The sequence below is a fragment of the Aethalodelphis obliquidens genome, unplaced genomic scaffold (genome assembly GCF_003676395.1).
Source record: "Aethalodelphis obliquidens isolate GAN/ISIS:26980383/991018 unplaced genomic scaffold, ASM367639v1 scaffold9, whole genome shotgun sequence".
In the NCBI taxonomy this organism is placed as follows: domain Eukaryota; kingdom Metazoa; phylum Chordata; class Mammalia; order Artiodactyla; family Delphinidae; genus Aethalodelphis; species Aethalodelphis obliquidens.
The window spans coordinates 20,810,483-20,838,258 of record NW_020837953.1 but is presented as its reverse complement, the minus strand read 5'-3'; the positions used below and the strand labels follow the sequence as shown (position 1 = coordinate 20,838,258).

Below are 27,776 nucleotides of genomic sequence, written 5' to 3'. Positions count from 1 at the left end.
GACCTGACCCGGTAGGGGCGGCGCAGCAGGCGGGGCGGGGCCTCAGTGGCAGCCGCAGGCGCGGACCACCATGTTGCGGTGCTTGCGCAGGATGACGTTGTTGCTGCTGTCGTAGTAGAGCACGGAGGTGGCGCTCAGCTTGGTGGGCGCGCAGCACGCCTTGGGCACCGCGTCAGGCTTCATCAGGTGCACCTGGCGGGGAGGGGGCGGCAGGCAGAGGCGTGAGAACCGCGGGGACCCCGTCCCAGCCCCCAGCTCCTGCCGCCCGGGCTGCAGCCGCTCGCCCCTCCCCGGCGCCATCTCGCCCCGCAGCCCGGCAGGTGCTGGCGCGAACTCTGCCCCGGCCCCGCCCCCTTGGCCACCCCCACCCCTCCCCCCGCCCCGCCGCTGCCCTCAGACCCAGCCAGGGCACCTGTGGCTTCTGTCACAGCCCCTCCCATCAGACAGGACGACCCTGACCCTGCTGGCCCCCGGCACGTGTCCCAGGTCCTGCCTGCGCCCCTGCAGCGCCGCCCCCGGGGTCCCCTCTGCTCCTCTCTCCTCCCTGCGCTTCTGCAACGTCCCTGATGGTGTCTTGTCCACATGAGCTGTTCCTGGTCCGGCTCCCCTTCCAGACTGGGAGCCGGTGAAGGTCCGTGTTACACCTGCTGGCGGCCAGACTTCTAGGCTCACCCTTGGGGTGTCCGACACTGTTGTTTCTCAAAGCACCTCCACCCCTCCTAACGATTTCTAGGCAGAGATTGTTCTGGGCAGATGACCACTGAGGGCACAGGGACCGAGTCACCTGCCCAGTTCCATGGCTGAGGCCAAGGCCGCGGCACGACGGGGACCTGGCACGGGGATCCCGCTACCCTCCTCCAAACAGCTCTACCCCTAAAGACAGCCCGACTGAGTGAGCTCTTGCAGCCTCTACAAAAATATTTATCTGGAGACTCGGCAGGATGAGCTGCCGTTCACCCTGGACTCTTCATCGGGGCCCCACATGGAAGGGCCCGGAAGGCAGCCCCCCAGCCTGTCAGGGGCTGGAGAGAAAAGGGAACCTGCTTCCATCCACCGGGACCTCCCAGGCCTCAAGGAGGCCGCTGAGCAGGACCTGGGCGAAGCCGTCTCATGGGGGGCCCTGTCCGGCAGCCTGGCCCCCGGTCCCGAGAGCCCAGCCTTACCCCAGAAGCCCCAGCTCTGAGCAGCCTGCTGCCAGGACAGGCTCCATCACCCCTGACCTTCTTCAAGGAAGGCAGCTCCCCAGGGGTCCAGCAAATCCCATGTGACCATTGGGAAAGGAGGCATTATCCTGGGGTCCATGCTGCCTTAACTCATTTGCTCTAGGGCATCACCTTGAACAACCTGTAACTGCAGTGTCCAGGTCAATGTTCTAGAAAGAAGCCTCAGCACTAAAAAACATTTAAAACACTTAGCGAGGGCTTCTCTGGTGGCGCAGTGGTTGAGAGTCCGCCTGCCGATGCAGGGGACATGGGTTCGTGCCCCAGTCCGGGAAGATCCCACATGCTGCGCGGAGTGGCTGGGCCCGTGAGCTGTGGCCGCTGGGCCTGCGTGTCTGGAGCCTGTGCCCCGCTACGGGAGAGGCCGCAGCAATGAGAGGCCCGTGTACCGCAAAAAATAAAAAACACTTAGCGATAAGCAGCAGCGACAGTGTTCCTATTAGAAACTTTTTCAGCATTTAGTTTCCCCAGACACCGGGGCATCAAAAGCCTGTAGAGACACAAAGAGCCCAGAGGGACCCAGAAAAAAGAGCCAACAGGAAAGGAACAGGAGGGGAAACCAGTGGGGCACGGGGTACCTGGTGACTCCTGCACAGGAAGAGGGGGCAGAACACACACGTGTGTCACCCACCCCGACCCTGAGGGAGTGTGTGACACACAGGAGGCCGAACGTGCCAGTGAACATGGTGCACGTGTGTGTTCCGAGCGCACAAGTAGCCGTGTGGGATGTCCGCCTATCATGCACGGGCTGTGCCTCTGACCACCAGCAGGCGGGCCTTTGTAAGTCTGGTACCCACCGCATGGACGTGCAAGTCCCCCATGTGCATGTGTGTTCGGGTGCACGGGTTGGGGGTGGCCCACACGGGGACCAGTTTCTGCACGGCTGTGGGATTTCACTGCACGTGCATGCAGAAAGGTTTCCATGTAGAGAAAGCTCCCTGACACAGCAGTGCTGCCATCACCTGCTGGCTGCACGCGCCCCCTCTCCTCCGCAAACCCCTCCCCTGGGCGTCCAGGCAGAGGGACGCGGTACTGACCAGGGACTGCAGGATGGCGTGGTTGGTGGCGTTCATGCAGGAGTCCAGTGGGAAGGAGCACTCCCCTTCACAGTAATAGGCTGAGTAGCCTTGGGGGGCGATGACCCAGTCCTGGGGGCAGGTAATGGGAGAAGGTGAGTCCCATCCATGTGCCCCTCCCAAGCCCCCCAGTCCAGCATCTGTCACAGCACAACCCAGGGCTGCCCCTTACCCTCCCTCAGCCTCAGGGCCCACCAGCCCACCCTCGGGCCCCTCCCAGGGCAGTTTCCCCCAGAGGTCTGACATCCACCAGAAGACCCTCAGCAGACAGGGCTGGGCACGATCTCCGTCCCCTTCATGCGCCATCAGCGCTCAGCTTCGTCCTCCCCAGCCCACCCCCAGTCACAGCAAAGGCCAGAGGCACTGCCCACCCTGGCCTCAGTTTTCCTGCTGCAGCTCTGACATTTTATGGCTAAGGATTCAGACAGTCTCCTTTTTCATGGTTTTCACAAAAAATCACTTTTCACTACAAAAGCAACACATTCTCCCTTTAGAGGACTTGGAAAAACACAGAGGAAAATAAAACAAGAAAATGCAAATCCCCCATGTTTCTACCTCCTCTTGGACATACACTTGCCATCTTCAAGGTGGGGACTGTCATTTAGGAAAGAAGGAGAGTCAGGAATTACCAGCCAGCCAAGGTCCTGGAAGCTGACATAGAGCTCATGCCGACGGCACACCTGTCGGCGGTGGGAGCCGTGGACGTCGTCTGCGGGGGACAGAAGGGGCAAGGTCTTTGCTGGGGTTCCCGCTCTGTGCACCCACCACGGGGAGCTCCCGGGGCGGGGGACGCCCTGATGGGCTCATTTGTTGAGTAAATGAACGATGGGAAACTAACCCATTTGGTCTCATAAAGCCCATCTCTGCAGCTCTGCTGGCGCCGTGACCCTGGTCAAGAACCTTCGACGGCTCCAGATGATTCCCCGTGGTTACAGTCACCCCACGCTCAGCCGAGCCTCCCCTGACTTTCAGCCTGTGACTCCCCATGGTCCACTCAGCAGCCCGGGGACCCTCTGCCGCCCAGCAGCCGCTCCTCCTTTCCTCCGGAGACACCCCTGACCTCATACGCCTCTCCAGCCACGCCCATTCCAGAGGACAAGTGGCTCCCACTGAGGCCAAGCAAAGCGTGGCTCCCCGTGAAGGAAAGGAGGGCACCAGGGGGCTCTGGTCCCCAGGGGCTTGGCCTGGTAGGGACACCTTCACAGAAATGCTTGGATCCTGCAGGGCGCCCGGGGCAGCACCGAGGGCCACCAGGGGCACCTGATTTTGACGGGGGGGTGGGGGGGGCCTGGTGAGCCAGGGAGGGCAGGAAGGGACTTCAGGGCAGCAGGGGCAGTGAGGGCAGATGCTCAGAGCCCTGGAGACCGTGCAGTGGCTGGTCCCCAGGGTGCAGGGGCAAAGTGGTGTCAGGAAAGGTGGCTGGGTGACTGACCATGAGCCTGACCCCACTGAAGCCAGGAGGGTTCTGTCCCCACCACCTGGTCCCCAACCTCACCGAAGATCCCCGGCAGTTTGTTTGGGGGCGGCAGCTCGTTGGTTCTTTTCGGCAGCCTCCTCCTCAGGGGCCTCACCGCCCGAGGGGCTCGGACGGGGCCGGGGCTCGCCCTGAAAAAGGTGACCACGAAAGGCTGTTGGGAGCGCGGTGCCTGTTGCCCCAGCAGACCGGCCAGGCCAGGATCCACGCTGCGCCCTGAGACGGAAAGAGCAGAGAGGGCGGTCACTCGAGGGTGGGGCCCTGCACGGGGACACAGCAGGGACCTCTCTGTGGGCGGGCCAGGAGCACGGAGCCTGAGGCTGCAGGGGACCCACTGGGCCTCGGTTTCCTCCTCTGAAGACCCGAGTCCCAAGTCCAGCCCCAGCCCCCAGCGGGCAGGTCTGCAGGAGCGGGGGAGGGTCCTCGGGAGCACAGGCTCGGGATTAGTGATGGTCCAGGGCACCGCCCGTTGTGACAGCCCTTTACAGCTTTCAGTCAGTTCACGTGATGATCTCAACCAGTCTTCATGGTGACGCCAGACCCATCATTTCCCTGAGAAGCATCAGAGCCCCTCGGTGACGGCTCAGAGCACCACTACCGGGGACTCTCAGAACCAGGGTTCCCATCCATCTCGGGGCCCCGAGGCCCGAGTTCTACCTTCCACCCCATCCTTTCTGGGGATCAGTGTAGGATTTACAACACCCGGCTGGCGGGAGCGGCTGCCAGGACTCAGTGCTTGCTCTGCTGAGCACCGCCCAAGAGCAGGCCACTCACCGGTGCCCCCAAACGAGACCCCAGGCTCCGCGGGCAGAGACATTTACCCCAAGTCCACGTTCAGACACGTGCATCTAATTCCAGAGCCCTCCTTATCCATTTAAGTTCTCAACCAGCGGGTTTGTGCTTTGAAAAGGAAGAAAGAGAGAAAAGGCTGTGGGCAGAGACATGATGGGGCCTCAGCCTACGAGCAGTGATGCTGGTAAAGCTGGGGTTTTACCCGCAGCTGCTAAAGCCTGAGGAGGCCGGAGAAACACACTGCTCATCCCCGGAAAAGCCACCTCCACCAGTGAAACTACCTTCCTGTACCTCTTTGCAGTTCCAATGACCTCTTGTGTTTTAATTGTCAAAGTGATTATAACAACAACTGTAAAGAACCTTAGAAAAAATATCACCCATAAACCCCTCCCCTGCTACAACGCATCATTTTCATTTTTCTGGGATATTTTCATATGTTAATTTACATTGTGAGCATAAGAAAGAAGTCTGTATTTTTCCCGATTTTTCCACGTAAACATTTTCTTGGTTGTTAAGTCTCAACTATGAACATTTCAAATGTATAAAATTCCTTTGAGTAGATACATCTGAATATTTAGATATTAGTTCATCTTTAGACATTTATTTCCTGGCTTTCATCATAAAGATGAGAACGTGATAGAACCTCTTCATGTCCTTTCCCTGTGGAATTTTCACACACTAAACAACAGGGCATGACTACAAGCTCACTGTTAATGTTTCTTAAAACCCAGGGCCGAACATCCCACTTCCAGGTACATTTCACCCCAGTGTTGCAGCAGTGATGCACAGGCATAGACACACAAGCCCATATATGTATGTGTACACACACATGTGCATTTATACAGCTAGTGTACACATGTGCACATACATAAACATGTGTGTTCTATTAGTGGGTCTCATGATCCTCCACTGCACATTACAGGTCAAGGACATCACCGGCCCTTACACAGCTGTGCTTTAGCCCTGAGTCCATAGGCCAGAGTTGACTAAACAACTAATCGACCAGAGACTAACCTTTGACCTATGACATCACCTGCCACAAACATGCACTGGGCCCATCAGAGGTGCCACTCAGGGATGACCCTGCTGAGACAGGAGCTGACACTGGAAGGGGCCCAGGGAGAAGCCGTTCGGGGAGTTTGGGTCATGGCAGGTTAGGGTCACGAGGAAGAACAGCAGGCCCGTGAGGATGCAGAGCCACAAGACACACAGCAGCCCTTCCACAGAGGGAAGGCCCGTGAGGGCACCAGGAGGAGGCCGTGGAGCGACGGGGGCAGGTGGGCGGCTGTTGTCCACGCGGCACTGGAGCGGAGCTCCACACCTGGTGGACACATGCGGTGGCCTTGGCCGGCAGCCCTCCAGGCCTGTGTGTGCAGCCGCCCTGTCCTGTGAGTCCCTGGAGAGCCCTGTCCACTGAGAGGCCAGGGAGACCTTCGGTGCTCCCGAGACTGTGCTCACTGTAGGCTTTTCTGTGCGACTGTCTGGTCAAGGATCGTACTGGGGTCCTCTGGGCACAGAGAGATCGGGTCACAGGGCAGGTCCCGGATGTCCAGGTGGTGGCCCCCAGGCTGCCTGGCTCTGGCGGGACCCTTTCCAGAAAGCAGAGGCAGGAACTTCAGGAACCTCTGAGGCCCAGGGTCCCTGCCTCTAGACCTGAACTGTGAGGGTGCTGGCAGGCATGCTGTCCCCTTTGTGAGAGACGTGGGATGTGTGGCCACACCTCGAGATGGGGGCCACACTGTGGCCTCCCCCAGCACGCAGACCCAGATGAAGATGCTGCTCCTCTGGGCCAGGAAGGCCCCTGACACCTCCAGCCTCCCCCCATTTCTGAGTCTACCCCATCAGGGCCCGGATGTCTTGGCAGCTCCCCTGCCCTATCACAGCCCTGGGGATTCATGCCCCCTCCCCTGGGCCAGGCCAAGATTGCTCCCATCTCTCCCCAAGGCCTCTTTCTCCTCTGGGTGCCACCTGCCCCTTCCCTGCAGCCCCTGCCCCGCCTCAGCCTGCGGTCATGGATGTGACCCTAGTGCCACGTTGAAGGACAATCAGGACGCCTGGCTGAAACCCTTGAAGGGGATCCAGCTGTGACCAGGTGTGCTTTTGTCCCACAGGTTATTTATTTCCTCACCGCATGAGAACTAGGAACTCAATGCTTTTCCTTCTTTCTACTGTTTAACAACCCTGTAACTCGTCTGCTTCTGGAAACCTCTGCCTGTCCCAGGCTGACGCTGGAAGACGTCTCCCACCACGCAGGGCAGATCAGGTCCTCCTCCCCAGAAGCCCCAGAAGGTGCTGCACAGTCCACTCAGTGACGTCCATCCACTGCCCGCCTGGTCACGGTCCCCTGACACTCTGTGGCTGTCCCCTCAGGGGCACTGTCTCTCCACTCCAGGATCCGGGCCTCCCATCAGGGTGAGGCCGCAGGGAGCCTCTCTGAAAGGCCTTCCTTGACCAGCTGGAGCTTCCTGTTCTTACCCACGGGCTCCCATCCATTTTGTGCAGCCCTAGAGCCGCACTGAGAAAGCGCAGCCTCCATGGCAGGCCTGGGTTTGAACCCCACACACGCACGCACGCACACACACACGCAAACGGAAACTCATTTTTTTCTGTCTAGTTTGTGAGACTGTGGATTCAGGATGAAGTACATCACTGCCCCTCATGGGTTTCAAGGGAGTATGAACAAGAGGCTGGTTTAGGCTCCGTAACAGAGAAGAAGGGAATAACTGTCTGATCTGGACAACACAGGATCGCTATGATTTAAGAAGAGAAAACCCATTTAAAGAAGGGTCTAAGTGTCTGATCTGGACGACAGAGGAACACTATGATTTAAGAAGAGAAAACCCACCTAAGTCCACCGCCCGGGTTTGTAGAACTCCTCCCATCCTAAGCCGCAGCCTTTGGCCACACACAGGTGAGCCGTTTATTCACAGAGGAGACTTCCTGGTGGAATGTCGGCACCAGTCTCTCCCCCTTCAGTTGCCCCTATTACCAGTTTACTGGCCGCCTAGACGGTCTTGCTTCCCTTCTAGAGACATCTATTTAGCTACGAGGAGGAGAAATGTGAGAGGCAGAGGAGGTGAGGCTACAAGGAAACAAAACTTAGTGACAAAATGAAAGTCCCCAGAAGGAAAGTCAATAGGGTCAAAGGAAAAAAATCTTTCATTTAGACAGCGTTTCTCCTGGTTACGAATTCACATTTATGTGTGTATGTTTTCATAGTTCCAGTACACTAAAACGGTGCCTTCCGCAGACTCTGGGTGGAGTTGTTCCTCCCCCATCACTTTTCCCTACGTTTCATGATTCATTCACAAGAGCAGGAACTTCAGTGAAACCTTTCCCATGGGATCATCTCAAGCTGCACAGAATTTAATGTAAATACCACAGACAGGGAGGAGGGTGATTGGAGCAGAGCTTTCTCAGAACTCACAGGACATATAAGGTCAGTGCCTCTGTTTTCCTTTTGTTTTTAATTAAAGGCATGTCCCTCTCGAGAGAACAAAGCCTATCCAGTGGCAGCCAGTCTGGGATGGCAGGAGAAAGCCGGCCAGATGCTGGTGAAATGCAGAAATGTGACTGAGGCTTTCTCAGGATGCAATCCAGGAGGTTAAAGGGAGAAGTACATGCTCTGGGACCAAGGTTCACTTTCCGGCTAGGTTTAGACGTGCTGCATGGGTCTGAGATTCGGGGAGATGGCAAAGGTGCTCCCCGTGCTCTTTTTGATGTCCTCCACCATCAGGCCGTCCCAGAGCTCTATCAGGGTCAGTCCTCTCTTTTTTTTTAAATTAATTAATTTTTGGCTACGTTGGGGCGGGCATTTCTCTAGTTGCGGCGAGTGGGGACTACTCTTCGTTGTGGCGCGCGGGCTCAGTAGTTGTGGCGCACGGGCTTAGTTGCTCTGTTGCAAGTGGGAGCTTCCCGGACCAGGGCTCAAACCTGTGTCCCCTGCATTGGCAGGTGCATTCTCAACCACTGCGCCACCAGGGAAGCCCAGTCCTCCCTTCCTGTGCATGTCAGACACCGCCTTCTCGGTGATGATTCAGTCCACACACCGCTTTCCATTCAGCGGCATGGTACATTTCTCCAAAATTTTGGGTTCACTGGCCTTGGTGGAGTGCTCCATGGTGACCATCACTCTGGTCTCGGTACTGGACACCAGATCCATCGCACCCCCCATTCCTTTCACCTTCTTGCCGGGTATCATCCAGTTAGCCAGGTCACCATATTTGGAAACCTGCATGGCTCCCAGCAAGGTTAGGTCGATGTGTCCCCCTCGAATCATGGCAAATGAGTCATCGCTGGAGAAAAAACAGCCCCCAGGAAGAAGGGTGACTGTGTGCTTGCCCGCGTTGTTGAGATCTGCGTCCACCTCCTCTTTCAGTGGGAACGGACACAAGCCCAAGATTCCATTTTCACTGTGAAGATGAACAGTTATAGTGGGGCTGATGTAGCTGGTGGCCAGAAGAGGGATTCCTATGCCCAAACTGGCACACAGGCCGTCCTCAAAGTCAAGAGCTGCCTGCTTGAGGATCCGTGTCCTTATACTATCTGCAGACTTGCATATTTCATCATCCTCTTTCCGCATCGTGAAACGCTCATTTCTTTTCTCATATTTTCCCGCCTGTATTCCTTGATCTAAGTAAATGTTAGGAACATGGATGTCCTCTAAGTAAATGTTAGGAACATGGATGTCCTCTGGGGCAAACGGCCCCAGGTCCACAATTTCTTCAATCTCCACCACTGAGGTTCTCGCAGCTTTGCACATGGGCACGTTGAAGTTCCTGGCGCTGGCCCTGAAGATGACGTTTCCTGCCCGGTCAGCCTTCCACCCTTTCACCAAAGCAAAATCGGCCGTGACGTCGTGCTCCAGAAGGTAGTGCTGTCCGTGGAACTCCCTCACCTCTCTGGGCTGACTCAGGATGGCGATGTGGCCGTCCTCTAAGTACTTGCTGGGCGCGCCTCCCTCCTGGGCCAGGGTCCCGCAGGCCGTGGGGGTGTGGAAGGCGGGCACGCCGGCGCCCCCCGCGCGGATGCGCTCGGCCAGGGTGCCCTGGGGTGTGATCTCCAGCTCCAGCTCGCCCGCCAGGTACCGGTGCTCGCAGAGCGAGTTCTCCACCAAGTACGAGCAGACGATGTGGGTGATCTGCTTGGTCCCCTGGAAAAGGCCGAGCCGAAGTTCTCCTCCCCCACATTGCTGCTGACCACGGTCAAGTCCTTCACGCGCGTCTTGAGCAGCGCCCCTATCAGGTTCTCCGGGATCGCGCAGAGGCCGAAGCCCCGGACCATGATCCTCGCGCCGTCCGGGATGTCTCTCACGGCCTCCACGGGGTCCGCGTAGGGCTTGGCACGCGCGCGGGCGCTGCGGGCGAAGCCGCACACACTGCCCGTCGCCAGCGCGGGCACCGAGCGGCCGGCGGGGACCCGGCGCCCGAGCGCAGACTCCAGGAGCCGCAGGGCTGCCATCGTCCGCTCCGCTCCGGCTGGGGCTCCGGCCCCGGGCCCAGCGGGGACAGGCGGCGGCTGTGCGCGCCCCGCCCGCGCGTCACAGGGCAGGGGGCCCCCGGCGGTGATGCGGCCGCCCGGCTGGCTCCCCCGCCGCCCCGCTCCGTCTCCGCGCTCGGAGGGCCCGAGGCGCCGAGCTTCCCGGGCCGCGAAGGCGGGAGGCGGGACCGGTCCGGACCGTCAGGCGGGACTGGAGGGATCCGGGGACTGGCGCACGCAGGCCCCGAGGCGACGTCCCTCCGGGGAAGCCTGGGCGCCGTCTCCTTCCTCTCCATCGTCACCCTTCCTCCCCAGCGCGCTACTCCCGTCCCCCCGCCCCCAGATCCACCTGCACGTCAGCGGTTCCCACACCTGTGTCCCTAGCACGTACTGTCCTGGAACCACATTTGTCACAACTAATCAACCAATACTGGTATCTTATTATTTACTAAACATCACGATCTACTCAGATTTCATTAGTTTTCCAGTGTCTTTTTTCCAGGACCCCACCCAGGGTCTCACATTGGCATATAGTCATCACAACTCCTTAGGCACCTCTGGGCTGTTACAATTTCTCAGACCTCCCGTGTTTTTTGATGACCTTGACAGTTTTGAGAAGTACTGGTCAGGCAGGTGTTCTGTAGAATGTCCTTCAGTTTCAGGTTGTCTGATGTTTTTCTCATGGTGAGACTGGGGTTCTGGGTTTTGGGGACGAAGACCATGGAGGTGAAGTGCTGTTCCCACTCCGTCAGATCAAGGGTGTCTGGGAGCTACATGACGTGTTCATGGGAGCCTGAGCACCCGGCTGAGGGGTGCAGCTCAGGTTGCCCCTGCAAAGGTACTGCCCCAGCCCACGGCATACTTTGGGAAGCGAGTCTGTAAGCGCAGCCCACACTGAAGGAGGGGGAGAGATGCTACACCCCCTTGAGGGGGAGTGTCTCAGAGGGTTGTTTTATAGAACGCTGAATCAGATCCTGTCCCCCTCCACTGCTATTAAATAAGATGACATTTATTTCAGAGTTACTGTTTTGCCCACTTCTCTCAGCCTCCTCACAGCCGTTGCCCAGCCCCCTGTGGCCCCCGCTGTACCACAGACACACCAACCCTGGGCCCACCAGAAGGCTCTCCCCCAAACACCTGCTAAATGAATGAAGGTGTGAATCCTCATTCTACAGATGAGGAAACTGAGGCTTCGGAAGGTAAGTAACCTGCCAAGGTCACCGAGTTAGAAGGCTGCAGAGCCGAGATTCACACCCAGGCCTCTGCCTAAGAGCCTGAGGGTGTGAGCGCTTCTCCTTGCCCAGCCCAGGACGGAAACTCCTGGTACAGAAGGCAGCTCCGTAGAGTAGAAAGAATCTCCCATTTCTTGGGGAGGGAAAACGTGGACTCACTCTGAGCAACACAACTGTTGGTCCTGCAGAAGGAGAGGAGGGACTCTCGGCTGGTAGGGGGTCTCCTGCTGTCCTGCACTGCGGGAACCTCACTCTCTACCCACTGAGCCCCCGCTGAGGGGTGGATACCTCTCCAGGCCTCCAGGGCCACATGAGGGGCTCCAGCTGCGCCTGCCGCCAGCAGCTTCCTCGGAGGAGCCCCCAGGGGAAGGTTCGCTGCTGACCCGAGTCTTACCATCATCTGTTTCCACATAGAGGCGGAGTCCCAGGTCCTTGTTACGGTTCAAGAGCCAGCGGTCACTGGCTGCTGTCACGTCCAACACCAGCCAGCCCTCGTCCCCAGATCGGAGCGTCTGAAGATCCAAAAAGAACAAGTCAGACTCCCTGTGGACACGAAAGAACAATTAACCGAGGGCCGGCACAGCTGCCTTTGTGTTTCCAGTGCCCTCCTGGGGGACCATTAGTGGGGCATCTACCCTGCCTGGCTCTGGGGCCTTACATGCCTTTTCTCACTGCGTCTACCGTACAAAGGTGTTACTGTGCCCAGGTACAGATGCGGAAACTGAGGCTCAGGTGCTCAGTGACCTGCCCATGTCCCACAGCTAGGACAGTAGGATGGGGACTTGAATCCAGGACTGATGCTGGGCCTCTCCCCACGGTGACACGAGGCCTCGGGCCAACCATCTTTGTCCTTTGAGGGTGGGCTGCCCAGGAAGCTCCCCTTCTGTCCTCTGGGAAATGTTCCCCCCGGCACCCAGGGTTGGGCTGGACCCTCCGACAGAGGCTTGAGTGGGCCCGCGGGGCGCAGGGCAGGCACCTGTTGGACTGCTCCAGGACCACCTCGAACATGCTGACGTGGAGGGTCCAATTGAGCAGGTGGGTACTGGGCAGCTTGTAAATCCGGAACTCCGCGGCCGTGACGGCCTCCCCCGCCGGGATCTGGGTCAGGTCAAAGCGGAACTCCTTCCACTGGGGCTCCTGGTGGCCCAGGGTGCAGTCCCGCTCCACTGCAAGACAAAGTGGGACTGGCGGTCACTTGTGGTTCCAGCTCGGGCTCCGGGGTGGGCAGGGCCGGGTGGGATCTGGGGGCCCCGGCAGTCTGGGTGGGACCGCTCCCTGCTCGAGAACAGGCTTGTCCCAGCTCTGCCTCCTGGGTGCCGAGAGGGCTCGGGGAGCTGTGTCGTGAGGCGCCTGGCACGGCACCTGGCACACGGCGGTGCCACAAGGGCAGTGTCCAGGTCTGGTCCGCAAGCCCCAAACCCAGCCTGCCCCGCTCAGCACCCTGCTGGCTCTGGGACCCACAGATGGGCACAGGGCAGGTCCCTCCTCTGGGGAGATGGACATCAGACCCAAGGCAGAAAAGGGCCACGGTGGCAGCAGGGACATAGCCGAGTGCACCTGGGCAGGACGGGGCTCCCGGAGTCAGCCGGTATGTGGATGGGAGTTGAGGGGAGAGAGGGCTTTGGAGCTGGGCCTTGAGGGGTGAGAGTGAATGTGCCACGATGTCAAGGGAGAAGGACGCTGCAGAGGCAGGGTCCAGCCTGAGCAAAGGCCTAGAGCCGCGGAACGACAGCACCGGCAGGGAAAACAACAGCCATAAAGCCCAGCAAAGGGTGGAAGGACGGCAGGACCCTCTTTGGATCAAGGGGAAGCAGGAAGCGGGGCCGGAGGGAGACACGGAAAGAACCAGGAAGAGGCGAGGTAGGATGACAGCTCCTGGAGATGCTGGGTCAAGTGCTGGGGAAGCTGGAGGGTCCCATGGCATGATCTGAGCAGGCTTCCCGGAGGAGGTGACACCTGAACTGGCCTTGAAGGATGGGACTGACTCTTGGTAGGTGGATAAGGTGGGGGAGAAGACATTCTAGGCAGAGGTCCTGCACAGGTGTGAGGTGCTGGGGCCGCCCACCATCCCGCAATGTGCGGCTCAGGGCATAAGTCTGGCTGTGGCCTGACTGCGGAGAGCTGGAATTCTGGCCTCAGAGCGTGGGCTGTGCTCTGGCCAATGGGGCGTCAGGGCTCTGGGCAGCAAGGGAGTGTGGTTTAAGGGTAGAGTGGAAGCTATGTGTGGAGGCGAGGGTAAAGCCCAGGCTGGAGGGGACCCGAGGCAGGCCAGCGGCAGGGCTGCTCTAACAGTCTGGGCAAGAGACCGCAGGAGCAGAATAAACCCCATATTTCCCCAGCTGCCCGGAAATGCCCAGGACAGTATATTTAGAGCGTCTCACTTTAGCCTCCTGTCACTTTCAAACACTAAAAATCTGTGTTTCCGCAAAGCAGGGGCGGGAGCCTCCCAGAGCCTTCCCCCAAAACCAACACTGAGATTTTAATTACATATCTGTGAGTCTTTTTAAAAATTCTCTCTCTGGCTACTGGACTCAGCGACCACAAGTCACCAGGCTGGTGGCAGAGGCGGATGTGGGAGCACTTCCTGTCCTTGCGGTGGAGACCTGGTCCTGTGATGGATGGGCAAACAGCTGTGCTGGGCGGGGCCAGTGGACACATGTTTGGGCAGGAGATGGGCGTTTCATCCCCTGACCAGGGAGGAGAGGAAATAGAACCTCCATTGTCTGACAGGGTGCTGGACCCGCAGTAAATGCCCAGCCACGAGCCAGGCTGTTCCAGGGGCAGCGTGTCATAGGAGAATCCGGGTCCTCTCATACAGGCAGGGCACGGAGGGCAGTGTTCTGGACCTTTGCCGAGTGATGCTCGCCATGAATATCACCACACGAGTCCCCTCGTCCCTACACACTCCCACACAGAGCTTTGGGGACAATTTCCGTGGATTCGGTAACTGCAGAGACCACCTCGGTTACGTGACTGTGTAAGCATCCCTGATCTACTGCATGAAATAGGTCCAGGCTGTTGGCTGTCACAGGGTGTGGCCCTGAGAATAAGGAGGGGTCACTCAGCCATGCCCTGAACCTGACCCCTCTCAAAGCATTCTTATATATCTGCCCCCAAGGCACAGTGGGTGACCCTTGGTGGGTCACTGGGAACCTCTGTCTGCAGGCCTGACACTGACTCATTCATGTTGTATCCAGGACTGAGGGAACAACCACAAACCTGCCAGCTCCCGCGGGCACCAGACTCTGTAGCCTCCCTCCCTTGCTGAGCTGGGGGCCCGCGTGTGCTGGGTCAAGAGAGCCCTGTTCACCTGGGTTGACCCCAGTTCCAAACTTCCATCCGGCGGGTTTGTGAAATCGAAGCCCACCACCCCCTCACCCCCGCAACAGATCCAGCACAGGAAACTGCCCACCCCAGCAGGTCCAGGCAAGCACTAGAGGCGGGACAGTTTTAGGAAAATGATTTTCATCAGAAATTGGTGAAATATCCTGAGTGTGGAACTGGGTAAAGAGAGTGACTCCTTTATCTGACAGTCAGTGGGGAGGGGAGGGCGAGGCCCCCTGTGGAGTTGCAGGTTTTTCAGTGCCTGTGGCTTTGAGTTAGGAGAGAGACTTCCCAAAAGCTGGTGTTCTGGGAAAGCATTTTCTGGCACCTCTATTTCCCCCTTGTTAACTGTGCAGACCGAGCCTGTTTTAGCCAGAGAGGCAGCTTAGGGCATCCTGGAGGGTTCTGGCCAGTGGTCAGGGCCTCACTGCAGGCCTGTCCCTGCACTAACCAGGTATGGAAATCCCCTCTGGGCCTGGTCTTCTCCTGTGTGAACTGGGAATGAGGAGACACCCAGCTTTCCTCACAAGTCCATGAAAGGACTTTGTAAATAGTCAGGCAATGGACTGGGAGGGATGGCTGTTCAACAGGAGTTTGGGATGAGCCTGACTTGCAATCTCCCAACTTTGAGCCAAGATGAGATACCCTCGAAGGCCATGTCAGCAACTGCAAGGCCATGGGGTGGAGGGGAAGGGGAGATTTTGAGTGATTGTTTTCTAAATGAGCGTACTCATCATTCATTTATTTATTCATTAATTTATCAAGTTCAATTTATAAACGAATTTATCAGGTTCTTATGGTATGTAAGAGTCTGTTCTGACTGGGAGCACAGCAGTGAACAGACAGAACAAGACAGCGCATTCACAGTGTTTACAGTCTAACGGGGGAGACAGAAGAGAAACAAACAAGACAAATAAAATAGGGGATGCCATTTCTATTGTAAGTAAAATACAGAGCATTATGGTTTCAAGAGGACTGGAAGGGGTAGGGGGGCTTGTCCTTGGGTGCTCAGTATGGCCTGCGAGAAGGAAATAGGTAAGCGCAGATGTGCGTATTCTCACATGGTGCTGGTAGGGATACCGTGGAGAGGAATTTGGCAACATCCTTTTGCAATACCCTGGCAAAATTACCTATGAATTTATCCGTTGACCAAAGATTCCCAAAGACACACTGGCAAAGATATGAGACGACAGGCACAATGCACTTCATTGGGCACAGGGAGCAGACAAAGGTATGTCTGGCTCCATAGGCACCTTGCCATGTTTAGTTTCCACAAAATTATAAAAAGCTGCCCAAAGTGTTCAATCACTGAACCAGCTTTTCTGTCTGGAGAAGCAGCAGCAAATTAATTTACTTTCTGGATCGCCTTAATGCAGCCCCCAGAACAATAAACAGTCACGATTCACCAGGGAGTGCTCACTGGACCCTCGGCCTTCGCCTCCAGCCCCTGATACACCAGCTCCAGACCCCGCGGTTGAGGGGAGGGCCCACAGGAGGAGGCGGCCTCCACCACCATGTCTGAGGCCCTGCACCCACAGCTCAGGCTCCAGATGCCACCCGCCCAACACCCTCATCGGCTTTGGCTATTTTTGTGCCTCAACAAAATGCAGAGTCACCCGGACAACCTAAATCTGTCTTGTTCCTGACCAGAAAGTAAGACTTCAAAAGACACCCCCTTCCTCCAGTCCAGTGTGGCTATTAAGAGAATGGCATCTTCTGACCTGACAGTCCTTCCTGCCCTCAAACCCTTCCCCAGCCCCTCAGGGCCCATGGGAGGGTCTTACGCTGGGCTCTGCTGTCCAGCCTCCGCCCCTCATCCACACAGGCTGGCCCTGCCCATCCTCACGGCCTCCTGGGCCTTCTGGTGCAAACACCCTCCCCCTGGAGTCCCTCCCCGAAGCCGCTCTCTCCGGGGTTGCCCCATCCCGCCAAGGATAAAGGCTACTTTCTTCTTGGTCCAGCTGTGAAAGCCCCCTTGCCTGCCTCTGAGCCCACACACATCAGCCTGCCGGGCTCTCCCTGTCCCCGTCCCGGGGGTCCCCGTCCCTGGTTCATCTGCCCTCTGGACGGTGACCACTTTGAGGACACAGACTGAACAACGTGGGGTGGAAACGGGAGGCCTCAGCAGTCTGCTCATCCAGCCCTTCGTGTCCCGGGGGCCCAGAGAGGGGACGCCTGGCCCCTCATCCCAAGGGCTCCTGGTCCCCAGGACAGCGGCTCAGCGTCCAGCAGCGCAGCCCCTGGGCTGGGGCGTCCTGCTGGTCTGGGAGTGGCTTCCACGTCACCGAGGGTTTCCAACCCAAGCCACCCATGTTCTCACTTTACTGTGGGACTCGCCTCCATTCACGGCCCGGCCCCCGAGGTGGAGGACAGGCTCCCTCGGGGCCCCGAAGGCGGATGGGCTGGGCCCGTCGGGCTGGTCCTGCCGGTAACAAGGCCGAGGGGCCCCTCAGACCTAAGGAAACACTCGGGTCTCCGCGGCCCGTGCGGGTCCCGAGTGAGCTGCAGAATCCATCACCCCCCGGTTCTGCCCCTTCAGGGCTTCCTCCCGCCCAGGAATCTCAGCGCTGCCCAGAGCAGGCCCCCCGCTTCACTTCTGGGGGTATTTTTAGTCAGTTCTCATTACTGACTTTTTCAAGAGCTGTTTCCATAAATGGCTCTGTGCTTATAATTACTGGTCCAGGCCTCGGCTGGCTTCAGAGCCCAAATTAAAAGGGAACAACCTGCCCACTGCACCACATCAAGCCCGCCAAGGCCAAACATAGATCCAAGGAGATGTGAGCAAGAAGGATGCGGTTCCTCCAGTTCAAACCCAGGAAAGACCTGAACTGTGGGGCTTTCCAGAAAGACGTGGTCACGGTGACACATCCCCTCTCTCCCGTGGGGAATGGGTGCCCGTGAGGAGTGGCGGGTGTCCTCCCGCCCTGTGCCTCAGCCCTGGAGGAGCCCCATCAGTGGGCAGGGAGGGTGGGGGACACATTCTTTTGTGGGAGCTGGAAAGGCCTTCGTGGCAACCCTGCATAGATGGGAAACTGAGGCCCAGAGGGGCAGAGACTTGCTGGGGTCACGTGTCAAGTTAGGGGCCCTTCACGTGGACTTGCAGACTTGGAGCCCATATAAAATGAGTGGCCCTGGACTTTCTGGGTGGCGATACTGGTATGGGGGAATCACCTCTCCACAAGATTCTTCCATCAACAGGCGCCTGAGAGGTGGCCTGCTGAGGCCACCGTTCTCCAGGCAGGGTCCTGCAGGGACTCGGGTCCCAGGGGAGGGACAGGGTGATCTGCAAAGATGGGGAGGCTGGAGGGACCTCCCTGGCGGCCCAGTGGTTAAGACTCTGTGCTTCCAATGCAGAGGGCGTCGGTTCCATCCCTGGTCAGGGAACTAAGATCCCACATGCCGTGTGGCATGGCCAAATTATAAAAAAAAAAGCAATAATAAAAAAAAAAGATGGGAGGCTGGCCCTGCTTATGTGCCACCCGTCCAGGTCCAGAGTCAGATTTGGTCGCCGTTCTGAGGTTGTTCATAGTTTCTTAGTAGGGCCGGGGGGTGGGTAGGAGAAAAACGGACTAGATGCGCCCCCGAATCAGACAGGCAGAAAGCAACTCCATTCCTAAGAGAAATACAGATGATCGAGGTGGAGGGCGCTCGTGGAGGTGCCTTGGGGAGGAGTGGTCAGAGAACACTTTTCTAGGAAACATAGTTGAGAGTGGTGGAAGAATTCTGACAAGCAGAAATGGAGTAAAGTATCCGAGGCAAAGCATGGAGGTGGGAAATAATGTGTCAGCTCCCATTTTTTGAGCACTGAACTGTATGCCAGGCACCACCCTGGGCACGTCACACAGGCCATTTTTGTTAATGTTTACCTAACTGTGTTAGTTATCTATTGCTGGGTAACAAATTACCCCAAATATAGCAGCTGAAAACAACCAACACTTATTATTTCACATGGTTTCTGAGGGTCAGGAATCCAGGTGCTTAGCTGGGTGGCTCTGTCTCAGGGTGTCTCATGAGGTGACAGTCAAGCTGTCAGGTGGGGCTGTGGTCTCTGGAGACTTGACTGGGATGAACAGACCCACTTCTAAGCTCACACTTGTGGCTGAGGGTAGATGACTCCTCATGTGGACCTCTTACGACATGACCTTTCCTCAGAATGAGTCATCTTGGGGGTGGCAGGTAGAACCCAAGACGGAAGCTGCAGTGTTTTTATAACCTAATCTTGGAAGTGACACAGCATCCCTATTGTCACATCCTATTGGTCACATAGACCAGCGCTGGCCCAGTGTGGGAGGACATAAGGGTGTGAAAACCAGGAGGCAGGGATCATTGAGAACCATACTGGAGGCTGGCAACCACAGCAACCCTGTGAAAGAGGCATTCTTCACCCCATTTTATAGCTGAGAACACCGAAGACCAAGGAAGTTAACTTATTTGCACAAGACCACACCCAGAAGCCCCCAAGGTGGGATGAGAGTCTAGGTGTGTCTGTCTCCAAAGTCTACATTCTTTCTCCCCATCCACAGCCTCATCAGATTGGGGACATGTCAAGGGAACACCGCAGGGTCCTGCTGGACTAGAATGTCAAACGCCGAGTGCCAGGCTGGCAAGAAGGAACACGCAGAAGGAGCCCAATCAGGAGAAGCCATGAGTGGATTTTCACTTGAGGAACTGGAGTTCCAAGAACAGGCTGAGAGCTTTTTCACCTCCATGCCTCCCCTCTGCCTGGACACCTTCTCCTTTCACCCGCTTCTGACTAAGTTCTACCCTTCTTTCAAGGTCCAGCACAATGCCACCTCCTTCAAAGCCTTCTCTGTCCCCCAGCCAGGAGGCCATTCATTCCTCCCCCTCTTCTGGCCTTGTTCATCCCCCACAAATGAGAGCGGGACCTGGTCTGTCTTCTGCAGCACTGAACCTTCATGCTCGTATCTGAGTGGGGGAATGGCCATTTCTCCCACTTTGCAATCATTTACATTGAGTTGTCTGTGGGCCTATCTTTCCCACTGTAATGAGCGGATCTTGGGCTGGGGCTCGTGCTTTGGAGTGGGCACCAAGATAACCAGGGAGGGCAACAGCACACAGTAGGTTCCCAGGAGTGTTTGTGAAGCAATGACCTCAGACTGAAGGATCCAACCTTCTCCATACCTGGGTCTTGCAGCCTTTGGCTTCCCCAGAACCCTTCCTGTATTCAGAGCCCTAGACTGTTCTGAAGGAACGGCTGCGGCTCAGGGGGCAGAGCCAGCAGTTAAAGGAAATAACTGGGTTTTACTTCTGGTCTTGTCACTGACCAGCTGGACTTGGGCTAAAAACAAACAAACAATCAAAGCAGGCTAACATTTACTGAGCATTTACCAGGCACTGTTTCAGCCCTTTACATAGAGTAAGTCATTTAATGCTCATAGCCATCCTAGGAGGCAGGAACTATTATCGCTCCCATTTTACAGATGAGGAACCTGAGGCACACAGCAGTAAATAACTTACACAAAAGTCATATAAATATATCTTAGGTCAGACTTCCTGGGCAACAGGCTGAGTGGGTAGGTTTAGTGGAGAGTGTTCTTGCAGGGAACAAGCAGGAGTGGGCACAGTTGAACAGCTGACGCGATCACAAAAGGGCCAGCCCAGCCCATCTGCACGGGGAGCTCTGGGCTGATGGCCCTTCACAGTTGTCCCTCCTTGAGGCAAGGGGGCTGGGCATTTATACCCCAATAAGCCAGGATGTGGGGTGCCCTCAAGGAGGGTGCCCAACCTTGAGCAAGAAGCTGGTGGACTGATGTCGAGAGAAGGACCCAGCCGTCAGCAGCCCACCCTCCAAGCAGCTGGTGCAACAAGTGACGCAGTTCCAAAGAGAATATCTGGGGAGCACCGCAGCATCCACTAAAAACAAGTGGCAGAATGGGGATCTGATCCTGGAACCGTGTTCTTACCACTCGGCTCCAGGTCCCCAAGTAAATGATGGGGGCGGGAGGGTAGACAAACACAGCAGGCTCTTCCGCATAATTCTGGCTACTGTTTACTGAGCGGTGCCAGGCACTTGCTAAGTTTTTCAATGCCTTAACCTGTATAACCATTGCACTATGGTACAGGTATTATTATCCTGATTTTAAAGATGAGGAAACTGAGATGCTGAGACTTCAAGTAACTTGTTCAAAATCTCACAAATCTCAAGTAGCAGAACCTGAATTAAAACCTGGTCTTCCCCCACTGTGCTCTCCCACCTCCAAGGCCAACCTTCCTCACTGCTGTGACCCAGTTTTCATATCTGCTCCTTTGGATCTGGGCACCCAGGACCTTGGGCCAGTCACTTATACTCTTTGAGACTAGACTTCTCCCCTGTCACCTAGGGGCAATAGTAGTCATTTATCTCAGAAGGGTGAGAAAAGACTGAGAAGATGGGGGCAGGGAGGAGTAGCCAGGCATCAGGGATTCACAGGGCACACCATTCTGGTGGCCAAACAGAGTTTTGGAGAAAAGAGACCCACCTTCAACTCTTGGACAGAGAAATACCTTTGGAAACCATCAACAAAATGAAAAGGCAACCTACTGAATGGGAGAAAATATTTGCAAACCACATTTCTGATAAGGGGTTAATATATAAAGAACACACACAACTCAATAGCAAAAAAACAAACAATCCAATTTTTTAAATGAGCAGAGGAACTGAATAGACATTTTTCCGAAGAAGACATACAAATGTCCAACAGGTACGTGAAAAGGTGCTCAACATCACTAATCATCAGGGAAATGCAAACCAAAACCACAATGAGCTATCACCTCACACTTGTTAGAATGGCTATTATCAAAAAGACAAGCGGGGCTTCCCTGGTGGCGCAGTGGTTGAGAGTCCGCCTGCCGATGCGGGGGACGCGGGTTCGTGCCCCGGTCCGGGAAGATCCCACATGCCGCGGAGTGGCTGGGCCCGTGAGCCATGGCCGCTGGGCCTGCGCGTCCGGAGCCTGTGCTCCGCAACGGGAGAGGCCACAACAGTGAGAGGCCCGCGTACCGCAAAAAAAAAAAAAAAAAAGACAAGTGATAACAAGTATTTGTGAGAATGTGGGAAAACGGGAACTCTTGTGCACTGTTAGTGGAAATGTAAATTGGTGCAGCCACTATGGAAAATAATATGGAGGTTCCTCAAAAAATTAAAAATAGAACCACCATATGATCCGGCAATCCCACTTCTGGATATATATCCAAAGGAAATAAAAACAGGATATCAAAGAGAAAAAAGTGTAGGTATGGTAGTGGTCACTTTGCAATATGTACAAGTATTGAATCATTATGTTGCACACCTGAAACTGATATAATATTATATGTCAATTATATGTTAATTTAAAAAAAGATATCTGCACTCCCATATTCATTGCAGCATTATTCACAACAGCTGAGACGTGGAAATAACCTCAGTGTCCATCTACAGATGAATAGATAAAGAACACACACACACACACACACACACACACAAGGGAATGCTATTCAACTATGAGAAAGAAGGAAATCCTTCCATTTACGACAACGTGGATGAAACTTGAAGGTATTACGCTAAGTGAAGTAAGCCAGAGAAAGACAAATACTTCATGATATCACTTATATGTGGATTTTAAAAAGTTAAAAAGTCAGAAGAGTAGAAAAGTGGTTGCCAGGAGCTGGGGGTGGGGGAAATAGGGAGAGGTTGGTAACAGGGTACAAACTTTCGGCCGTAAGTTGAATAAGGTCTGAGGAGCTAATGTCAAACGTGGCGACTATAGTTGATAACATTATTATATAATTTTGAAATTTGCTAAAAGAGTAGAAATTAAATGTTCTCACACACAAAAAAGAATACATATGTGAAGTGATGAATGTGTTAATTAACTAGATGGGGGGAATGTTACATGTATATGTATAGTAAATCATCCTGATGTACACTTTAAATAACTTACAATTTTATATGTCAATTATACTTCAATAAAGTTGAAATAAAAATAAATGAATAAAAGGTAGACAGATAAAAAGAAAAATAATGTGGTCACTTAATAGTCACTTTCAAGACGGATAAAGGATTTATTGTTAAGTGAAAGACAAAATGGCAAAACAGTGGGCATTTAGATTCCACTTTGTAAAAAAGAATAACACAAATTGATAAAATATCAGGGCTGGTTGCTGGGGAAGGGCTAAGCTAAAGGACTAAACATTGGTTCTCCCTGAGGTAGACAGAGGATTACTAGGAGCTTCCATATTATATGTTTCTAGACATATGGTCTGAATTTTCTATCATGAAATTCTATAATGAATCTATATGGTATGAATTTTCTACAATGAATATGCATCAGTTCTATAAATCCCAAAACAAAGATAATCACGTTCCTAGTTTACAACACATGCTCACATTTAATACAGTCCAATTCAGCAGCACGTACTGCACCTAATGATGGGCCCTGGGCCAGGGGGGAAAGCAGCTTCTGTGTAGGACAAGAGCAAAGGGTGTGCAGGCAGGGAGACAACCTGCTGTGTACCTTGGGAAAACCACCAAACTACCCTGAACCTCACTGTCCTCTTTTTATTTATTTATTTTTTTTGCGGCATGCAGGCCTCTCACTGCTGTGGCCTCTCCCGTTGCAGAGCACAGGCTCCGGACGCGCAGGCCCAGCGGCCATGGCTCACGGGCCCAGCAGCTCTGCGGCATGTGGGATCTTCCCGGACCGGGCCATGAACCCGCGTCTCCTGCATTGGCAGGCGGACTCTCAATCACTGTGCCACCAGGGAAGCCCCCTCACTTTCCTCTTTTTAAAGAAAGATGTGACAGTAAATGTGAGATGAAATGAAAGGACAGACATGGAGGTTCTGGGCATGTGGTCATCACTGGGTGTCATCTCACACAATCCCTGAACAGCCCCTAGGGTGGGTACCATGAGTATCTCCATTTTACAGAGGAGAAGACTGAGGTTCCTAGAGGTGGACTGAAAATCCAGATCACACTGAGAGTAGTGGGTGGAGTCAAGATGCAAATTCTGTTGAGTCCCAGGCCAGAACCCCCAGCCCAGAACCCCCAGCCCAGTCCTGCCTGCCCTCCCACTGTCCATCCGCTCCCGGTTTCCAGAGAGAGGCGTCACTGTCAAGACCACGTGAAAATCACCTTGTGGCTGATGTACAGTTATCTGTCTCTCTCTCTCACTGGAAGGTCAGCTCCACAAGGGGAGACTTAGTTTCATTCCCTGTTATATTCCAGGAACTAGAAGGGAGCCTGGCACAGAGCAGGTACTACATGACAATTTGTGGAGTGAATTCAGGAAAATATGCAAGAATTGCCTACTAAAGAACCAAAGAAAGTGACCCTGGGGCTCACGGAGGGGAAGGTCAGGGGGCTGAGCAGGACCCGGGCCAGGTCCCTCGCTCGCACTGAGCCCTGCGTCTCCCGAATCCAACAGCCTCAGCTCATCCCCACCCCTGTTCTCAGCCACCCAGGATCACGGGAGTGAATCAGTCCAGTCCAGGGAAGGGTCAGGACCAAAGTGAAGACGGCCCATCCAGTTCTGGCTACACTTCTGCCTGCAGTGCTCTTTGTGCCTCAGTTTCTCACTCTAGAGCATGGGCACCTGGTGCTCCAAGGAGAGGAGGCGGAGAAGGGCTCAGCAAGAACATGCAGAGGTGGTCTCTGCTGCCTCATTCCTCCCTCAGGGCTGGCTGGGCCGGCTGAGGCCCTCGGGGGTCCAGCCAGTCACACCGAGCTGGGCGGCGGGATGGGTGGTGGTGTGAGAAGCTGCCTCCGAGGAGCCACAGGGCCGGAGCTGGGAGGCACCTCTTTTTTCTGACACCATCGCTGTGGACTGGACAGGAAAGCAGAGGCCCAGAGAAGGGAAGGGATGTGGCTCGGGACGTGCAGGAGTCCACGGCAGGCCCAGGAGGGACAAGAACCTGGGCGCTGCCTCCCAGATCAGGGCCTCCTCCCCTGAGCTCAAGCAGCACCAGGGACAGGCTCCGTCTGCTCCTCGAGGGCACTGGCCCCGTCACTGTGTCCTGGCCAAGGGGAGCCAAGAGTCCACAGGCAGAGATCGACAGGCAGGCCAGGCAGGGCCCAGCTCTGACCGCAGCCCTGGCCCCCAACACAGGCCCTGTCAGTCACGACACGGCTCCTAAAGCATCTGCTCAAAAGCAGAGGCCTGACCCCTGGACGGCAGGCCCAGGCCTCTGGGTCCTACAGGTGCCACTGACGGTCAGGGGCCTGGCAAGCACCAGGCCCGGCTGGCTTCTCAGAAGTTGATGAGGCCAATGCAGAGGTGGAGCTGGAGCCAACAGGTGTGGGAGCCTCGGCGTGGGCGCTGATGCCACAGCGACTGCTGTTAGACTCCACGGTGGTTCAGGGGCCGCTGACCTTCAGGGGCCTGGAGCCGGGGCCTCCAAAGGAGGAAACAATCCTGGTAGGTTCTAATCCCCCACATCAGCCTAGGTAATTACCAGTTAAAACTACTCGAACTGAAGGAGTTTTACTAGTGCGATTAGTACACGAGAATAAAGAAGGCCCTCAGACAGCTGGCTGGACTGCCCACAGGCCAGGCTTCCACTGAACAAAGATCTGCTTGTTAATCCACAGTGTCAGAGGCTTTAGATCTTCATGAAACACACAGAGGTGGTGTGGGAAGAAACTGGGATTTGGAATCCACAGCCTGGATGATGCCATGGATGTGCTGTGTGACCCTGGGTTGGTTATTTAACCTCTCTGAGCCCATGAAATGAGGCTGGTAAAACAGCTTCCCAAGTTGCTGCATGGGTGAAATGAGTATTTATAGGACTATGGAACTTCAAATGCTAGTTTTTATTCAAAAACAGATAGAAACACCTTTGGCTGACTTCAAAAATCTGTTTCTGGGTTTCACATGTCTATAAGACATGTGGGGACATTTCCATCACATCCACACCAAGGCTGAGCGGCAGCTGGGAGGGTCTGGTATCAGCACTGACCAGGGCCAGGTTCACCCTAAAAAGGGGGCTGACTTTCTGCCCCTCCCCCTCTATCAACCTATCACACAACAACTCTGAGGAGCCCCATTTTACAAGCAGAGATCTGAGGCTCAGAGAGGGCAAGGGACTTCCCTAAGATCACAGAGCAGAAGCTGGAGGGCAACCAGCTCCTCCTGAGCTCAGGGTGCTGCTCGACTCACAGCAGCAGCTCCCACCAGGGCTGTGCACCCCTTGCCCCAGGGGATGCTGGGGGAAGAGGGACATGGGCTAGGCGGTGACTCACTCAGATGGACGGCTCCCCTGGAGGCATTCTCAGGGTGACTGCATCCACAGCTCTTCTTGGTCCTGAGCCCGGGGTCAGCTTGCCCCCAGCACGGAGCTCCAGCCTCAGTTCCACATGTGGTCGCCTCTGTCCCAAGTCCCCACCCCTGCCCTCTAACCAGGAAGGTGGCATCTAGAACCCGCCAGCCCAAGTCCTGTGCCTGGCACTGGGCTCTCCGCAGAGGTTAACGGCTGCCTCCTGCTGCTCGCTCCCCCACCTGAGCCCATCACAAGCTCTGGTTTGGGGGGGACGGGCCTCCTTGAGGCAAATGGCTGAAGACCCACAAAACTTACTGTCACTCTGACCCCTGGGTTCCTCTGCCGAAATCCCTCTGAAAGCTCTCTCCACCTTGAAAGCCTGCCCTCCTGACACAGAAACGTCACCTCCTTGAGCACTGGATGGAGGGCCAAACAACCTGGGCCTGTCCTGGCTTGGCCACATAGAGACCACATTGTCCTGAGCAAGACACTGCCTCTCTGAACCTCACTGTCCTCATCTGGGAGATGGGGATGAATATCATGTCGCTAACAGGGTTGTTGGGAGGGTTAAGAGCGGTGCTGTAGGTGAAGGGAGGCTGGTGACCATGGCAAGGATCCTCTCCCTGCTCTGGGTCCCACAGCTCTCCCCGCCTGGGGCTGAGCTGTAGTCCTTGGGTCCCCAGGTCCAGCCTAGTGTCTGCCTCAGCTCAGACTCCTGCCCCTCACTGGCCACAGACAGGAGGCAAAGCAGGTGGGGGACATATGTTCATGAATGTAGATTAAAGAGAGTTTAGTAATGGAAAACTTATCTTTGAGAACTTTAAGGGTAAATGGCTTCACGATTTGGAGTATAATTTCTGCAGAGAGGAAAAGCTGGGCTTTACGTGGGAGAACAAAGAGGGTCCAAGCTGCCCATCAGGTCATTCAATGGCCTGGACACTCATTCCATGACAAGCCAAGTCCCGGGTGTGAGCCCAGGGTGACAAGACCACAGTCCCTGCCCCGCTGAGCTCAGAGTCTACTCCTTCTCCACCGTCCCACCCCGCAGCAGCACCCCACCCCCAGGTGGCCCAGGGAAGAGGCTGCTGTGGACTCAGAACATCTGGGTCCTCATCTCTACTCTGGTGCTTTGATGATGTGACCAGGGTTTTCCACGCTGAACTTTGTCCCTCTCTTCAGTACCGCCCTTATCAACGTGACAGCATCACAGCCTCTGTTTACTCATCTGCCTCCCTTCCCAGGACCAGACTGTCTTCCTGGCACTGCCCGCATCCACTCGACACTACATGAATCTTACCATCAGATGTGTTTGGCTGCGGGTGAATGTACGCCTCTGGGACTCATATCCCTCATCTGTCCCTGACGGATCGGCAGCTCACCGACCCCCAACCCCCTGAGACTTCGCTGCCCTGACTCGGGCGGTTTTCCCTCCCGCCTTTCCTTGTCCACGACAAGGGGATTCCCCGCTCCCAGCAGGGCGCTCGCCCTGCCCGAGGTGGCGCACACGCCCCTGCAGCCCGCGCTCAGCCCCCGAGGGGCCCCTCGGCCCGCCGTCCCCCACGCGCCTTCTCGCGGGGTCGCCGCCACCCACCCCGGGCCCGCTCTCACCCATGTTGACGAAGCTCATGACCAGGTCGGCGCGGCCCAGGCGCCGCTCGGGGGTCCCGCCGTCCTCGTCGTCGTCGCTGGCCATGGCGCGATACAGGTCCAGCATGAAGAGCGGCGCGGACGCGGGCAGCCGGGCGGCGGCGGGCGGCGCGCGGGGCCGGGGCCGCCCGGGCAGCCCGAGCACCGCCAGGATCTCGCGCTGCAGGTAGCGGCGCTCGCGCGGGCCCAGGCGCCGTTGCGGACAGCCGGGCGAGGGGCGCGGGCCAGAGGCGCCGCCGCCGCTCAGCGCGCACAGCGCCAGGCCCAGCAGCCAGAGCGGCCCGGGGCGCGCGGCCAT

At 56.0% G+C, this 27,776-nt stretch overlaps 2 protein-coding genes across 2 annotated transcripts; both read right to left on the bottom strand.

Moving 5' to 3' along the window:
* Positions 1–18: 18 nt before the first annotated feature.
* Positions 19–27,776, bottom strand: LOC113621770 (bone morphogenetic protein 8B-like). The gene is made up of 7 exons (XM_027108989.1): positions 27,440–27,776; positions 12,249–12,438; positions 11,667–11,815; positions 3,792–3,986; positions 2,926–3,005; positions 2,258–2,368; positions 19–192 (listed from the first exon to the last, which is right to left on the bottom strand). The coding sequence occupies exons 1-7, from the start codon at positions 27,774–27,776 to the stop codon at positions 43–45; spliced, it is 1,212 nt and encodes a 403-aa protein (XP_026964790.1). The 3' UTR covers positions 19–42.
* LOC113621769 (succinyl-CoA:3-ketoacid coenzyme A transferase 2, mitochondrial-like) lies at positions 8,152–10,022 on the bottom strand. Its single transcript, XM_027108988.1, is given in 3 exon segments — positions 8,152–8,312; positions 8,541–9,728; positions 9,731–10,022. Coding segments are annotated over 3 exon segments (1,575 nt in total). The 3' UTR covers positions 8,152–8,217.

What these genes read in the sequence shown, in the direction of transcription:
- LOC113621770 (XM_027108989.1), bottom strand. Translation starts at nt 27,776, where the DNA reads ATGGCCGCGCGCCCCGGGCCGCTCTGGCTGCTGGGCCTGGCGCTGTGC. An exon ending in CATGAGCTTCGTCAACATGG is followed by an intron (nt 12,439 to 27,439) that starts GTGAGAGCGGGC and finishes TTTGTCTTGCAG; the next exon opens with TGGAGCGGGACTGCACCCTG. An exon ending in GTCCTGGAGCAGTCCAACAG is followed by an intron (nt 11,816 to 12,248) that starts GTGCCTGCCCTG and finishes TCGTGTCCACAG; the next exon opens with GGAGTCTGACTTGTTCTTTT.